The sequence below is a fragment of the Schistocerca nitens genome, chromosome 3 (assembly GCF_023898315.1).
Source record: "Schistocerca nitens isolate TAMUIC-IGC-003100 chromosome 3, iqSchNite1.1, whole genome shotgun sequence".
In the NCBI taxonomy this organism is placed as follows: Eukaryota; Metazoa; Arthropoda; class Insecta; order Orthoptera; family Acrididae; genus Schistocerca; species Schistocerca nitens.
Genome location: NC_064616.1, coordinates 619775347 through 619792253, shown reverse-complemented (window position 1 = coordinate 619792253; position 16907 = coordinate 619775347). Strand labels below are relative to the sequence as shown.

Below are 16907 nucleotides of genomic sequence, written 5' to 3'. Positions count from 1 at the left end.
GTATAATGGTTGTTCTTCTTCAAATTATTAATAAGAAACAGAGACCTGGAGCCCCGAAAATGAGGGATGCAAATGAAGACAACCATATGCAAATGGGGAGAACGTCTAGTTGATGACAATATAGAAATTAGAGAAAAAAATAATGCTGCAAACTGTGAACACATGAAACAATTCTACTACTCTGAAGAAATGTTTCTGGAGGTAGCAAAATAAAGAAAATGTAGGAAGTTTCAAATGGGCAAAGTAAATAATAAAACTGGCTCAAAAACTGAATTAACACAATGATGACAGGTTTTACAAGTCATTTGTTTGTGGTGGTGGTGACAAGGGGAGGAGGGGTGTTAGTAAGAAGTCACACAGCATTTATATGGATAATGATGTCATGGAAGTTTTGATCTCTGATAACTCTAAGTTAATCGTTATCTACCAACACCCGGTATTAGAAACTGAATGAATGCTCTAGAACTAAGAATTTGCCTTTGGCACAGGAAAGATAGGACAAATCATGGGAAGAGCAGAAGCTTGAATGACACTGTAATTATTGGAGAACTGGAACTTGGCCAGGGTTTATAGAACCTAGGAGCAGCAATAAGGAACAAACTGTTTATCTGAATGGCAACAAAAACCAGACTATGAGTGTGTGTGTGTGTGTGTGTGTGTGTGTGTGTGTGTGTGTGTGTGTGTAAGCGCACGCGCACCCCCCCTCCCTCCCCCCACCTCACGTACCTTTGTCTACAGGTAGTAACTACTACGTCTAGTGTAGTGAAAGCTACACACTGAGGAGGATAAAATTATATACCACAACAATATTATACATGAACTGGAGTCACAGAGAACCAAGAAATTTGTGAAACAGAGATGGAAATTCATTAGTTGATATGGTATCAGGAGTAACATATTCACGCTGTGCAAAATAATTCAGCATTCAACATTTATAACAAATAATACTGCATATCTGTTGCACACATGCCTATGTTTCAATCTGTCAGTTGTGAAGACAAGCAAACGCAGATGAACTGTACAAATACAAATTAAATCAAGAGAACTACAACAAAAGAATCATGTAACACATGTATCCAATAAATAGCAACTAACAACATTGGCAATCCATATAACCTAGAATAACAAATATCAGCATCATCATAATATCAAACAGTATAAATGGGAATCGGTCATTCCAGCCACATCTTACCATACATTCATCAACTCAGTTACAGTGATAAATGTTGTGAAAACAAAATTACATTATAACAACATACAACTAGCAGCTTTGCCAACTCTTTAACAGAATATGACAACAAAAGCTCAATGAAATTTCATTAGTAGCCATTCACAACAAACGTTGTGCATGGTATGAGGATGGAATTGAGGCTGAACATCTGCTCACTACTAGCACATATTGGTTTATCAACAACAACAGCAAACTCTTTTTTTAGCTATAGTATAATTATCAAAAATATGCTGAACAATAAAGGGATTGCTAAAATCTATCAAAAGTCAGACAAACCTCCAACAAGAATATAAAATACTTCTTTGAATATTTCGCTTACTAATATTGGTGAAGAATGACCGACTTACAAGTTGCCATATTACCAGAAGATAAACAACAAATCTGGGAAACATTTATTTGCACACTAATTTTTGTTTCTTGGCTTGCTATATCTAACTCAAGAGGTCTGCAGGACCGGGGACAACTGTACCAACCATTAGAACTCTCCTGATTCCTACTAAAAGAAAACAGTATTATAGTAGTCACAGGAACTGTTATTGAATTCTGTACTTCTATTTTTTGAGCATCTTGTATTAAAATGGAGGATAAAGCTACATAAACTCTTCCTCAATGAAGCAACTTTGATTACACCAAACATTTAAGGATTTTCAGTATAAAAAAGATTCCCATTTTTCTTGTGGGCTGCAGTGTATTCAAGTAAGCTGGAGCAAAACCATTGCTAACCCTAGATGAACTATGCAGGTTAGAGCTAATTTCCTTATCTGAAAACAGTGAAGAAAATGTGCATGGAGTGCAAAAATCTCTGATGAATGGTATTAAAACCTGGGAAAACCTTACATGACGTAGTAATGATGAAAATATAACAATAATGATATATGCTGCTTACTGGTATGGCTTAATAACTTGCCTTTCATGAGGTTTTAGTGAAAAAGAGAGCCCCATGATCAGATTATAATATCTAACCATGACAAAAAAACTGGATGCCATGATATGTTAGGGACTAGTATTAGGAGAATGGAAAATAAAAGTTAAAGGCATTGGAAAGACAATTATCAACGCCACCACAACAAAACTTGCAAAGATTTTTACTTCATACTTCTGCATGGACAGTCAATATTTATGACGTTAATATTTCAGTTGCACAACCCTCAGATGAACGAACTCCAAGATTCATCACTTTCAAAGGTGAAATAGTAACAATGACAGTAGAAAAGTTAGTCTGAAGCAATACATTACAGGAAGATCTGGCTCCATTTAACATACGGCAATAACCATACACAATGAATCTTATAATAATATTTAAATAGCAAATTTAATGGTCAATATGCAAAGTGCAAGAGAGAAAACAACAGTGTTTCATACTCACAGTGGAATAACAATCTGTTTTACAGTCAATGCAGCTATTTTGAGATATAAAAGCATAACTAAATTTCCCAACAAAAGACATTATTCTCAATCAATGTGTGTTAAATAAATGGTAGCTATCTTATTCCAGTATGGTGGCACTCAATTACCTCCAGCTACTGTAAAAGACAGCAGATAGGGAAGAAACTTCTTAGTTTTTCAACCATCAACCATCCTCCCACAGCAAACAACTTCCTGTTTGGAGTTTATTCTGCCACTGTACTTCTCACTTGCCTTTTGAATTAACCCTTTGACTGATAAACCCATATATAAATGAGTGGCAATTGTTAGATGTCAGGTGTTGTGTACAGGTTCAGTTTTCAGTTTCATATGCTTCACTTGTTTTAAATCAGTTTCTTATATTGCATTGTCTTGATGAGTAATGTTCTCTGTTATGTCTGTTTCTGTTACTCTAAGCGTCGAAATTGCATTGTTCCACAGTCCCATTCTAATGCTTGTTGCTTTCCCAAAAGAGCATTTTCCAGCGTGGCCTTTCCAATGTGTGGTCATCAAGGCTGCCCATCCCACATACTGGTCTCATCAAAAAACAATGTGCTTGATAGTAATTTCATTATTATGATCCGGTGGGGTGTGGAGGAAATTCTAAGTAATCATTTTTGTAAAACTGTATAAATAAAAATGTGTAAGTTATATTTAGACACACAAGAGTTTAATTCCTTACTCCTGACTTGAGAGAGAGAGAGAGAGAGAGAGAGAGAGAGAGAGAGAGAGAGAGAGAGAGATTTGGCTGTGAGAGAAAGTCAATTTCTAAGGCTGCATGCGGGTTTTGCATCATTTCCCAACACCCCAGTGAAAGGATTAATACTCAACCAATTAAATCTACCACCTTTCTGTTGGTTTTAGATACTTTTTGGCCACAGAAATTTTTATACATCATCAATTTAGGTCGCTGTTTACATATACATATTCATGTCACTTCTCTCTACTTCTTGCTGCTCTAATAGGCTTTGGTTTGATTTTTAGGAGACTTTCCCAGCATAACTAATTGATGGTATGTTTTCCAGTATCTAGCACAGCTGATTCCATTTTGGATACAATATTTCAACCACTGACAGAGTTATCTTCTTTGTATATCATGAACATTACTGAAGATTTTGGTATGAAAGCAAACAGCAGATATTTGTCCAATTTCCTTACAAATGCAATTAAAAAGTAAAATATGGCAAAATATTAACAATTGTAGCAGAAAAGTGTTCAAAGTATTACTTATCTGACAGCAGCTAAGGAGGGATAATCAGCACACCTAACAATAAATCCTCTGACAGTCTGTTCTGTAGCAGTAGAGGAAATGTTATGCAGAGAACTATGTCTAAAGATCATGACTCAATCCCACACTTGAGATGTCAAGAGACTGAACATTTGCAAAAGGAGTAGAGTCAGTTTATCAAATATAATATTAAAAAATGAAAAATAAAACTGATTGACATACAACTTTTAAAACTGACTTGAATGTCAAGCTTTCTGAACTTTTAAAAATGTTTTCAAGTATGAGATGTAAAAATGCCAAAAAAGATGAAAAGGCACTCCTAATCATCATTGATCATTAGAGTACAATGTAGCAGTCAGAGAGAACAATGGAAGAGTCTCAAATTAACCAAGATACAGATTTTGACACAACTATTCATTGCCCTAAATCACCTGAAAACTTTTAATTTGTGTTTTCTGTTTTTTCATCCTCCTCTATAAGAAAATACACAATTTGCAGATTAGAGTTTTTAAATGTGTGTTTCTGTGATTATTCCTGCTTCAGCAGCGGGTAAATAGATGTTCTTCTAATGTCACAAATATTGGTGCACAAATCCACAAATTGCATTCAAAAAGAAACAAGCCAGAGGCTGTAGAATGAGAACTGCAGAAGGGATTATAATGCCATTACCTATGGAAGAAGGTGTGGTCCCTATGAGAATGCTGACACACCACACTCACCACTAGAGGGACAGAGGCACACGCCCAAGTGACGATGGAGCAAGCACTTACACACATTTACTGTCCACTGCACTTAGTCTAGCTGAGAACAGTGCAATAGAGACTTCTGAAGAAGAAAGATCAAAGGAGGGTAGTGCATCTTAAGACATCAGAAGGAGTGCAGGGGTGGAAATTCATCAAAGAATGACACAAATGTATGGAGAGCATGGCATGTCCGTCACAATGGTCAAGGCATGGCAAATCAATTCAAAGAAGAATGAAGGAAGTTGGCCAATGATGCAAAATCTGGAATACCACACCACATTACCGATACCACTGTCCAGCAGGTGGATGCCATCATTATTGAAGATTAGCAAATTATGTTGGCACCCACTGCCACAGAGCTTCGAACTGCAATAGACATGCAGTGCTCTCCATACACTTGTGCCATTGTCCAATGTAATTCCGTTCCCCCAAACTCCTTTCGCTGTAAGGAAACACAACACCCCTTTGTTCTTCTTCTGAAGCCTCTCTTTCTCTATTTTCAGCACTATTAAGTTGGGTGCATGGTTGACACAAGAATGTGCTCACTTTGTCATCATGTGATGTGTGCCCATACCCCTCTTGGAATGGGCTTGGGGTCTCAGCATTCGTACAGGAACCACACTTTCTTCTGTAAGCAATAGCATTGTGATACTTTCAGTGGTTTTCACTTTACAGTCTCTGGCTTGTTTCTTTCTGAATGCACCTTATAATTAAATCACAGAAACAAACATTTTACAAAGTTACTACTGGCGAACATTTGAGGTCACTCATGTCTCCTATATTATCTACTTTCATCCATCATGAGTCATTAACAATGTAACTCCATTACTTATGTATTTCCTCTACTAAACACCTTTATAAAAATTTTGATCCATGTCTAAGTATGCTCTGCAGGCTGTAATTTCTATATTAATCATAAAATAGATTTCTCGATAAAGCCGATCATATTGGGCTGGAATAGCTGCCCAGTTATCATCATTTGACAGATGTTTTTTTGTTCATCATAAAACTGAGAAAACATACTTAAGAGTACATCTTTATGTCTTACACCAACATACTAAAAATGAAGTACTAACTTTTCAGAGCTATTACAAAATGAATGAAAATAAAATCCACACAACACTGTATATGATTTAATAAAAATATTCACTAGACACTATTTATTGTGGGGTTTAGGAGAAGTAACAAAGAAAGATGAATTTCAGTAATAAAAATGTGAATGCCAGCAAAAAGCTGCATATAACAAAAACAGCATACAAATACTACTAGTGATACACAAACAAAATAAGTTTCCAGTGGAACTTATTGTAAAACAGATGTTCAATCAGTAAGAAAGTTGTCTGTTTTAAACTATTCACCACCTTTTTTTCACGTAGAAATCATAAATTAGCACAGTTCAGAGAGAGAGAGAGAGAGAGAGAGAGAGAGAGAGAGGCTGATAGTACACAACAATTCTGACTGATCCCAGTCGTCAGTCTGTTATTCAGAGAGATTCTCCATGCCCACAAACTGTTGTTGTCAAACTACTGATGTACTCCTGGACACAGGATGTAGCAATTTCATGACATTATTTCCAACATGCTTAGTAAATTTCTAATTATTTATCAGGTTCCTTTTTGACAAAACAAATACTTTCAGTGTCAAAGTAGACAACCTGTCAATACAAATATCAAAAACCAACCAAATCTCAAAACACAATAAAACATTAAATTTCCATTTGTGCTTATGTACCCCAGATTCTTTTTAGTATCTATTAAGGTAAATGTGTAATGGTGATACTGAAAAGGCATTAGTTTGCATAAGTTGGAGTTCAAAGAAATTGGAGGATACATGACAGGTATGTAATGCATTGTTAGAATTTAACTACATTTAACAGTCTGACAATAAAGTTGACATAAATAATAGATAAGGGAAAAAATACATCCAGTCACACAAACAGGTGAATATGCACACACTTCTCGACATTTTCTGTGATACCTTAACAATTGTTTACTTCAACAACATTTCATGTTTATATATAATTATTTGATTAATCAATACTACTTCATCACTGCAATTAAAATATTCTACAGTAAAATACTTTGTTTTATATCAGTACAAAGATCATTCAAATTAAAACCAAAGAAGCATGTCTTCAAACATCGTACTGAGTTTCACTGTACTCACAAAACCTCACATTTCTTTTATACCACTGCCAGAACAGTAGCGTGTAGTTCACTCCTGTTGTTACCTAAAAGCCATGCACCACTTTGCTACACCTCCATTTCTATAAAAGGGATATTTAACCAAAAATATTCCAGAGGAAAAAAAAGCTTATCATGGCTTGCAATTCTGGACAGGAAGGAGTGCCTGGTCCCCGGCACAAATCCGCCCGGCGGATGTGTGTCGAGGTCTGGTGAACCGGCCAGTCTGTGGATGGTTTTTAGGCGGTTTTCCATCTGCCTCGGCGAATGCGGGCTGGTTCCCCTTATTCCACCTCAGTTACACTGTGTTGACGATTGCTGCGCAAACAAGTTCTCCACGTACACGTACACCGCCATTACTCTACCACGCAAACATAGGGGTTACACTCGTTTGGTGTGACATTCCCTGGGGGGTCCACCGTGGGCTGAACCACACAATAACCCTGGGTTCGGTGAGGGGCGGCGGAGGGGTGGAGTGGACTGCAAAAGTTGTCGTGGGGTTGTGGACCACTGCGGCTGCGGCAGGAATGGAGCGTCTCCGTCGTTTCTAGGTCCCCAGTTAACATACAATACAATACAATGGCTTGCAAGGTGCAAAGACAGTGATTGCACACCCAAATCTGGCAAATTATTCTGATTGCATATATTTCATTCAAATTCAAAATGACAAACGAGTCTTCAAGCACTTTTTGAACTTTAATGAGGGTATTAGGTGCATTATACCAACTTTCACATTCAATAAAGGGTAACAGATTTATTTTGAGTGGTTTTGTTTGTTCATATAATATGGATTTTCATACACAGTATTCATATTCTTGCTGATATTAGGTTTCTTGGAGTACTTCTTTTCAGCTTCTTCTGCGGAAAGAAGATCCCCTGAGGCTAAGGAGGTAGCTGTTTTGCTATTTCTAGCAGTAAATTTAAAGCAATACTGAGTATTTACACAGTACTTGTAATTTTGATTTAAACGTTTCTCATGCTGAGCATACATGTCTCAATACAAATATTTGTATATATGTAGTTAATTTTTTTTATTCTTTTCAAATTAGAGCAATTATTATTATTATTATTATTATTATTATTGTTTGCACAAAACATATGAAAACTGTTACTCAGAAAGAAAAGAAAAAAAGATGTAAAAAACCACACAGCATTGTTAAAATTTAGATGAAAAATTAATACTGCAAAAACATAAGAGAGGGAGGAGGTGAGCCATAATCCAACATGCATATGAGAAAGAATGAAAATTACACAATTAAAAAAATAGGAATAGTTTGTTGTGAAAAACTGAGTTGCACCATCCACAATACACATGAACTAACAAGATTCAAAGGAACACTGACAAATGATACATGATATTTATAAAAGATATATGACAATTCAAAAGCCATGATTCACAGAAGATGTTGTGTGTCCCATTTTGTAAAAAATCAAAACTTAAAATATTTCACTATACTTTGTGAAAAACAATATGTAACAATATATTTACTATGGTATACTTGTTGACAGCCAGAAAAATTACCATAACTGTAAAATGCAGTTACAGTAAGGTTACAAATGGGAGTGAGTTTATTATAATCAGTATCAAAAATCCATTTTTGATGTGGGTGTGAAATCCAGTGGGGGAGGGGTGAGAGGGGGGGGGACATATCAACAAAAAGTTCATATCTTGTTAAATACAAAATATGATTATGTGAAGCACTGGAACAATGTCAAGATTGTTATTCAACACTGGATGATTTAGCCGAACAAATTGTGGTAACTGATATTAAATCTGCTTTGTACTGAGCCGTTGTTTGTAATCAAGGCATTTCTGATTACTTTGTAATGATAGATCATTGACATCTTAGCACTTCAGGTCAAACACACAGTTAAGATAATATTTTGACTGGTACCGATATGGCATTAGTGTTTTCATTCAGGCTCACATTCTGTGATCTTCACTCGTAACAATTATGGACTGTTATCTAGGATGAGACCTGTGTGTGACAGACCTCATATCAGTTTGAGGCCAGTGACTACAACTACTATCCTTACTGCACAAACAGTATTGTTTTGATGTGCTTGAAGTAAAAGCATTTCAAACCAGTAAATATCAGGCAACCTTAACAGTTATCTCCACAAACTCTACTGGTAGAAGGTGAAAAATTAGGTACAAATTTGACCAAGTTTTAGTGAGGAAACATGTTTGGCGTACACTTTTATCTACAAGTAAATTACATTTCTGTAGACTTAATTCTATAGTCAAACAAATAAAACACACTACTTGAAAGTGATATGCAATGAACTGCTTTCATAGGCTCACACATGGCTAACACGCAGTCTCACATTTTTAATAATTTAGTTAATATTTCTTTACAAAAATTCTCACACTATGCCATCTTTTAACAACAATTCAAGAACCACTCTTGAAATAAAGCTCAAAACAAATTTCCTTTGTTTCAAAATAAAAGCTGAAATTTTTGATGATCAAAAATAGTTCCTGCATTTCTTGTAATGATTTGAGATATTTAATCTATCAAATTGTATTGTTCCCAGTTTTAATTTAAATGATCTTTGTATCAACTTCTCACAAATTAGAAGTTACAGCAAATACAGCCACCTATACAGCATTCATACAGCTCACAATATCAAAATCTTTAAGTTCTGTAGAGCGGAGACTGCATTCAGTTCTCTCTCTCTCTCTCTCTCTCTCTCTCTCTCTCTCCCCCCCTCTCTCTGACACACACTCAATAATACAAAGTGTCTGCAAATTTCAGCTCCGTTTCCTTTTATGGCTGGAAAAAAAAACATACCAGGAAAACTATGTTAGTATTTTACTTCATACTCAGGTAAAAGATATATTTCACTATAAATGGAAAAAAAAAATTATCGTACTATCCACTAACTATCTTTGCCCCCTGATCTGTAATATTTAATTAGCACAAACAATAGCTCTGTCGACGTTTGAGATCAAATATGCTGCAGTTCAAAATAAGCTACAGCACCAATTTGTAACATTTTCCTTCATTTTCTATACTGTATTTAGGGTGAAATTGAGCATTAAAGGAGTTCCTGGTTCACCACAGGCAGGAACCTCCTACTACTATTCGATGAAATTGTGGCTTCAGCTATGATGACATGAAACATATACATATTTATTGTGTCAGCACATCTGTGTTAACTCACTAGAAGGTTAATATGAATCAGAAGACAAAGCTTCCATTTCATTGTTAGCAAAACTACATACGGGAAGTAGAGTTTGTTCTTTTCTCTCCGAATGCCTTATAATCTGAGTGAAGTTGACTTATCCTACTTTCTATTACACCCCCAGGGAAATGGAAAAGAAAAAGTTTGTGGATAACAGATACAACTGAAATATTGAAATATACATACCGTGTTTCTCGAGAATAATCCCTCTCTTTGTCATAAGCACGATCCAAGTCTTTATCCTTATCTCGACTGCGATCTTTGTCACGGGAATCCTCTCTGTCCCAGACCCTAGAGCGTTCATGAGCCCTGTCACGAGAACGGTCCCTTTCCCTCAATTTTTCTCTGTCTCTTTCCCTATCCCGTTCTCGATCCCTGTCTTTATCTCTGTGTCGGTCTTTTTCTTTATCCCGTTCTCTTTCTCTTTCCCTCTCTTTTTCTCTCTCTCGTTTCTGACGTTCCTTTTCTCTTCTGAGCTCTGCAGCAAAATCATCAGGTGAGCTTCGACGAACAGGGCTGCAAAAAGTAAAAACAGCAGTCACTGTCTGAACACACAGATGGAAGCATGATTTCAATGTGAGGCTATAGATGAGCTCTTTGCATTCTTTGCTGAGGTGGCCTTTGTTACGGCTGTACTGCTTGTCAAATGCTGGTGTTTCTGCTGAGAGATGGCATTCTGGCTGATATGAAACATTTATCCGATTTTTCAAAAACTATTTGGAAAAAAAAAAAAGAAATATTTTCGCACATCTTACAACCTGATATCTTCACTCAATAAAGAACTGAATTTCTTTTCATTATCCATCATTCTTACTGCACTGCATCAAATTAAGTAAAACAATGCAGCGAATTTTAAAAGAGTTCACAAAGGTAAAAATGCAATGCACAAGCTTTGTGTATTGTTGATTTGAGCTGATAAATTTCAGTAAATGAAATGTAGATAAGATACTGAAATTTTATTTAAAATTGAGAGAACAATAATATCTCTTTTCATGCTTGAGTTACTAGGTTTTATAGCTGAAGGACAGTCACATGTGACACACCCATTCACAGCCTTGCACATCGCGAATCGTGTGGCCATAAAAATTGTCATATCTCATGAATAGTTCAAGATACTGAAACGAGGATTTCTGCAAATGATAGCACATAATGAGACATAAATACTCAAAACTTTTTTTATTTGCCAAGATATGGAAATAACTCATCTGCAGCAGCGAGAGGTCGACAGCTTATGATACATTCAATGTTCATAGCACTGTAGGGAAATCCTAGCGGCAGGCATATACATGTCTGAAACACCTGGGGAACGGCATAGGATGACTAGTATACATGTTCACAACAGTGTAAGGGTTAATGAAAACCGATTATCCTCACCCTCAATAACACTACAGAGGCAGGTGAGAGAATCAACCAATATAATAATCTATTTAACATGCAAATATAGTGTCAAAGAAAAAATTAAGAGAGCATGAAAGTCCTGCAAAATAAGAAGTATTGGCTGACTGAGTTATTTATGGTCATCATAAGCTCTCAATGAGTCAAGTAAATATCAAATGAACAAAATTACTGTCAAGGTAATTAGTGTCATAATAAATTACTCTATTTCTAACACTATTATGACTAGTCTCAGCTAGGATGATCACAATATCACCCAACTCGGTTACCTGGCTTTGAATATCAAAATTTATCATGAGAACATCATTATACCTCTGGTTCCAGCCCATCACACCACTGAATAATGAATTCATGGCATTAACAGAGATAAAAGTTGTGGCTAAACAGTTACACATCAGTTAGATTGTGGTCTGTTGCACTTAACTGTTCATAACTGATTGCCCTATAGAACCAAACAAGTTACAGAATGTGAAACACATCAGTCATGATGCCTTTACAAGAACTATTTGGAAACTAGTGACACAAAATGAGTAAAAATGGACATCGAGTGAGGCAATCGAACACCATAAAAAACACACAAACCTGCAGGGTAACACAAAATGTGGGCACTGCCAAAATAAGATCCATATGCACTATGGAACTTCAACACTGTTAGGGTAAAACTGGCACCAAGAGTTTTGGTTTCTGTACATGGGTTAAACAATTGTTTTCTTGGGACTAGCACGCTTCTATGTTGCAATACATAATTAGTAGCAAAAGGAAAATTTTACATAAATGAGAAAGTGAAAAACAGTATAATCAGTTAGTTTTAGTGACATACCATGAAATTGGCAATTTTTAGTAAATGCCACACAATTTAGCATTTTTCCCACTCCCATACAATAATGTTATAAAACTGAGGGGGCAGTTTCCTACACTGAACAAATATTGAAATAAATATTCTCAGCAGTCTGTGTTACTGCAAGAAAAAGGTAACATGATGTCACATGTCTGTGTTGTGAGAGGCTGACTGAAGCAAAGTGAGCAGCATGATATTGATTTGTGTATTAATGAAGGTAAAAACCAAATTTCATGATTTTCTTATTTCTACTTGTGTACTACAAAAATATGTTGTTTAATTGATCCACCACATTACAGATCTTCCCAAAACTCATCATTTTTGGTATTATTTGTGACATAAAAATATCAAAAATTCTGAAGCTGCCAGATAAAACATTATTTGTATAACCAGTTAAAAGTAAAGACTGCATCATTATTGCAGGAAAATGAATTTCTTCAACCAGTAACTTTTGAGTAATATGAAGGTATGAATACTTCAGGCAGTGGTGAAGGAAACATTGAAAGACTCTAGGTTGTACGAGAGCTGTTCAAAAAAAATGGCTCTGAGCACTATGGGACTCAACTGCTGTGGTCATAAGTCCCCTAGAACTTAGAACTACTTAAACCTAACTAACCTAAGGACAGCACACAACACCCAGCCATCACGAGGCAGAGAAAATCCCTGACCCCGCCGGGAATCGAACCCGGGAACCCGGGTGTGGGAAGCGAGAACGCTACCGCACGACCACGAGATGCGGGCGAGAGCTGTTCAAACAGTACCCAAGTTTTATTCATAAAATCAATCTTTATTCAGATACAATTGTTCGACACTAGCCATGTTCGAAGTAATCGTCTTCACCTCTCCCAACACTGCTGCTACTGCTGGAACCATTGTTAGAAAGTGTCTTCCGGTATGGTGCACAGCTGCCCTGCCAAATTCTGCATAATGTCTTCCCTGTTCTGAAATCTGGTCCCTTTGAAAGTTTTTTTTTTTTTTCAGTTTAGGGAAAAGCCATAACTCACTTGGTGCTAGGTCAGAGGGATAGGGAGGCTAATAAACAAGTTACAAAAAACTCCAAATTAATTGAGGATGATAAGTGAGTGCGTTATTGTGGTGACAGTGCCAAATGCCTACTGTCCCAAAGTCCAGACGTTTGCATCTCACTGCTTCACAAAGTTGACACAGAACCTCTTGGTAGTAGTCCTTACTGACATTATTAAGTTCTGGGATGTGCATGTGTTGGACAACACCACTGGAATCAAAAAAGATTGTCATCATGACTTTCACATTGCTGTGATCTTGCCTCAATTTTTTGGTTCTTGGGGATGATGGATGCATCCTCTGTGATGACTGGAATATTGTTCCTCAGTCATACTGATAAAACCAGGACTCATCATCAATGATCACTGTGTTAAGAAAGTTGGGATTACTGTTCACAGTATCCAGCACATCCTGTGTGCTCTGCAAACAAAGTTGCTTCGGCTTAGTTGTCAGCAACTTTGGCACAAATTTTGACGAGATATTCCTGAGGTCCCAAGGTTTCATTAAAACAGAATGAATGGTACCAGTACTAATTTTAACTTCATCTCCAAGTTTTCTGATCATGATTCATCTGCCCTGCATCACCAGCGTCCTTATGTGATCAATAACAACAAGCCTTATTTGTGGATGTTGAGGGTCTACCTGAATTTAATTCCATCTTCACTAATGAGTGACCATTCTTGAAGAGGTTGTACCACTGAATCTTTTATATAATTTCAACTTGACAATTGCCAAGTTTAAAATAAAATTTGAAATAGTAACATTGTTCCACTTTTTCTGTCATTTTACTCACAACACAAAAACTGATGACTATCAGTTACATGAGTTCATTTGTCAAAATCAGGCATGCGCACTATGTATGCCTACAAACATAAGTGTGTGTGCCCGCCCTGATACTATTGTTAGTTTCAGCAATAAAAGAAAAGTCGGATACTGTTTGAACAGCCCTCGTATCCTAAAATTAAGCCAACAATGTTTAGGCCAAAGATCGGTGTATTAAACGTGTTCAGAATCCTAGGTTCCTGTTTCAAGCGTGGTAAAACAAAATGTGGGCAATGCCAAAATTACACATATTTGCTCTATGGAACTTCGACACTGTAAGGGCAAAATTTGCAAATACATTTTTTGGCTTCTGCACATGGGTTAAACAACTCTTTTCCTGGCACCAGCAAACTTTCATACTGCAATACATTATTAGTACTGACAGGAAAATTTCACATTAACGATAAAGTGAAAAATAACCCACTGTTCTCTATCACTTTTTTTTCACATGGCGCCAACAGTCTTCTCACTCGCCACCACATGGCCCAGCACTGGCTCAGTGCAGGGCAACAAGCAAGTGGCCTTGCCATGCACCTCAGGAAACATGGATTCTATACAGTTTTGTCACAACGTAATGGCACTAATGAGCTCGACAAACATTGGAATGCATTTAGAATTAGAATTTCTTTCAGTTATCAATTTTCCATATTTTCTATGACTGATTTAGCAAGAATCACCACAACGACTGAGTATGCTCATGTATAATGAAAATTAAAGTGATAATCTAATATTTAGTGTTACAGAAAGTAATTGATTTAGCTGTGGAACTATGAATTTTATAAGCACATGTGGCACCTCACTCCAGCAGTCTCATCTTGGACTTTACTACTGCGGATATATCAACACCACAACATTTTGCTCGCTGTCATCCGGACTTTGACTACGCTCGGAACTGGACTATTCAGAGATTTTTACTACTCAACACTACAGAAACCAGATTCACCCATACACTTTGCTGATCTCTGTCTCAGTGGCAGCACTCGCCCTATCACTTAAGTGTGTAGCAATACACCTTGCTGAGTACTCACCACTCATGGATACAACAGAACCATTATAATACTTGACTGGAATTGTGTAGTAAAAAACAAGGAAGGTCAAATAAAGATGGCTGCATCATGTAAACAAGCCTCAATCCACTTTATATTAACAACTTTTGCACTTTCCACTGTATTTTGATGGCTTACAATTATAACAACATAATCAAATAATTTGTAACTGAATTTAAAATAGTATTCACAAACATATTAAATGTAAAGTATAACTGCAATTCATCATCACTACTTTCAAAAGTATATTAAGACAAGCAGAAATTGTTAAATACTTACGTTTCCCTGCCATTTTTTGTTCTATGTACATGTGTTCTTTCTCGATGGCGCAAAGGACTCCTCTCGCGGCTGTACGAGCTTCTCCTTTCTCTGCTATTTCTGTGATGTTTTTCTCTGCTATTTCGCCTCTCAGAACTGTAAGCTCTTCTCCTATCTCTCTCCCTTTCTTTGCTTCTGGCTCTATCTGGTGATTGCCGCCTCTCTCTTGGTGGAGGTGCATCCGTCCTCCTGAGCCTTGAAAATCGTTCTGCTTCCCCAAAAGACACTTCATCATCAGGGATATGTCTTGCCTCTTTGCTTGACTGCAGTGGTGGTAGTGATTGCTTCAGTGGCCGTGAGGGTGATACTACAGGAGGAAATCTTTCTAACATCTTTTTTTCGAGTTTTTGCTGCAACAAAAATAATGTTATGTGTAATAACACATCAAGTACTGAATATGACTAGTAGAAACATTTGAGCCAATTATGGCACAGCCTATTGCTCAATTATGGTGGTGTATCAAAAATAGTGTAAACTATTTGCCATTTTACAGGAAATATTGGTATGACTTTTAAACCAAAGAAGCAGAAAAAATATTGGGAAAGACAAGGACATAAATCAGTGGGAAAATATATGAAAATAATTATACAAAGGTGGAGTTGGTTTGTTGACTTTACCAAAAAAAATGTCATTCCTTATGTAAGGAACCATAGCACGTTTTTAATAACATGCAAATACATTATCCTCTGATCTCTCTGACATATACCATTACAGCAAGTACACAAAAACTTATGTCCTAGCTATCAGAACACTGTCTTACTTGAATGACAGTTGTGTCTTGGAAGAAAATAGCTCTTTTACAAGAGGAGAGAAACTTCGTGAAGAAGGATATGCAGCTGTTGATAATCTCACAATATAGGATCTGCCTAAACATACTGGAATTATTCTGCAATAAACACTTTTAGTAAAATCAGGTTTGAATGCAGTTAATAGTTATCAAAGTATGTACTTTAAAAGTCTATACATTGTGTCTGGCATTAATGTCACTTTCCATCACAGCACTGGAAGCATTCAACAGACACAGTGTTCAAGGTCCTTGTAGTAGCAACATGGATTATTTTATGGTTTTCTTTTCAGGTCTGATTTTATGTTGGGTAACCACCTTTTTACTACATGGTGTGGTATCCTTAGGTATTATGTTTTTATTGTGCCGCGCGCGCGTGTGTGTGTGTGTGTGTGTGTGTGTGTGTGTGTGTGTGTGTGTGTGTGTGTGTGTGTGTGTGTGTGCGCGCGCGCGCGCGCCGCGCGCGCAGGGTAATGGAGGAGGTGGGGGGGGGGTTCCATAGGTTGGTATTATCTAATAATTCTTTGAGGGCAGAGAACAGAGTTCCATTGCAGAGAACTGTGTATTCATTTATTACTTGTTTTTCTTCAACTACAGCTTTTTGTATTTGATAGTTTTCTTCTCAATTATTAGTTTTTGTAGGGGGCTGTCGCTGCATTTGAGAATTTTCAAGTCAGTATTGATGTATGTTGGGCTATGTTTC

At 36.7% G+C, this 16907-nt stretch overlaps 1 protein-coding gene across 4 annotated transcripts in view; it reads right to left on the bottom strand.

The window, feature by feature from the left end:
• LOC126248556 (pre-mRNA-splicing factor 38B-like) overlaps positions 1-16907 on the bottom strand; it is a 109324-nt gene that overhangs the window by 26083 nt on the left and 66334 nt on the right. For 3 of the 4 annotated variants that reach the window (XR_007545506.1, XM_049949642.1, XM_049949643.1), the window contains exons 7-8: positions 15382-15770; positions 10165-10494 (exon numbers count right to left, since the gene is read on the bottom strand). Coding sequence is in view for 3 of the 4 variants with exons in the window: in XM_049949642.1 (XP_049805599.1) it covers positions 10165-10494; positions 15382-15770 (719 nt within the window). In the remaining variant the exon portion in view is untranslated. Of the gene's footprint in view, positions 1-7904; positions 9567-10164; positions 10495-15381; positions 15771-16907 lie in introns of those variants that run through there. The other variant, XM_049949641.1, reaches the window with a different exon arrangement.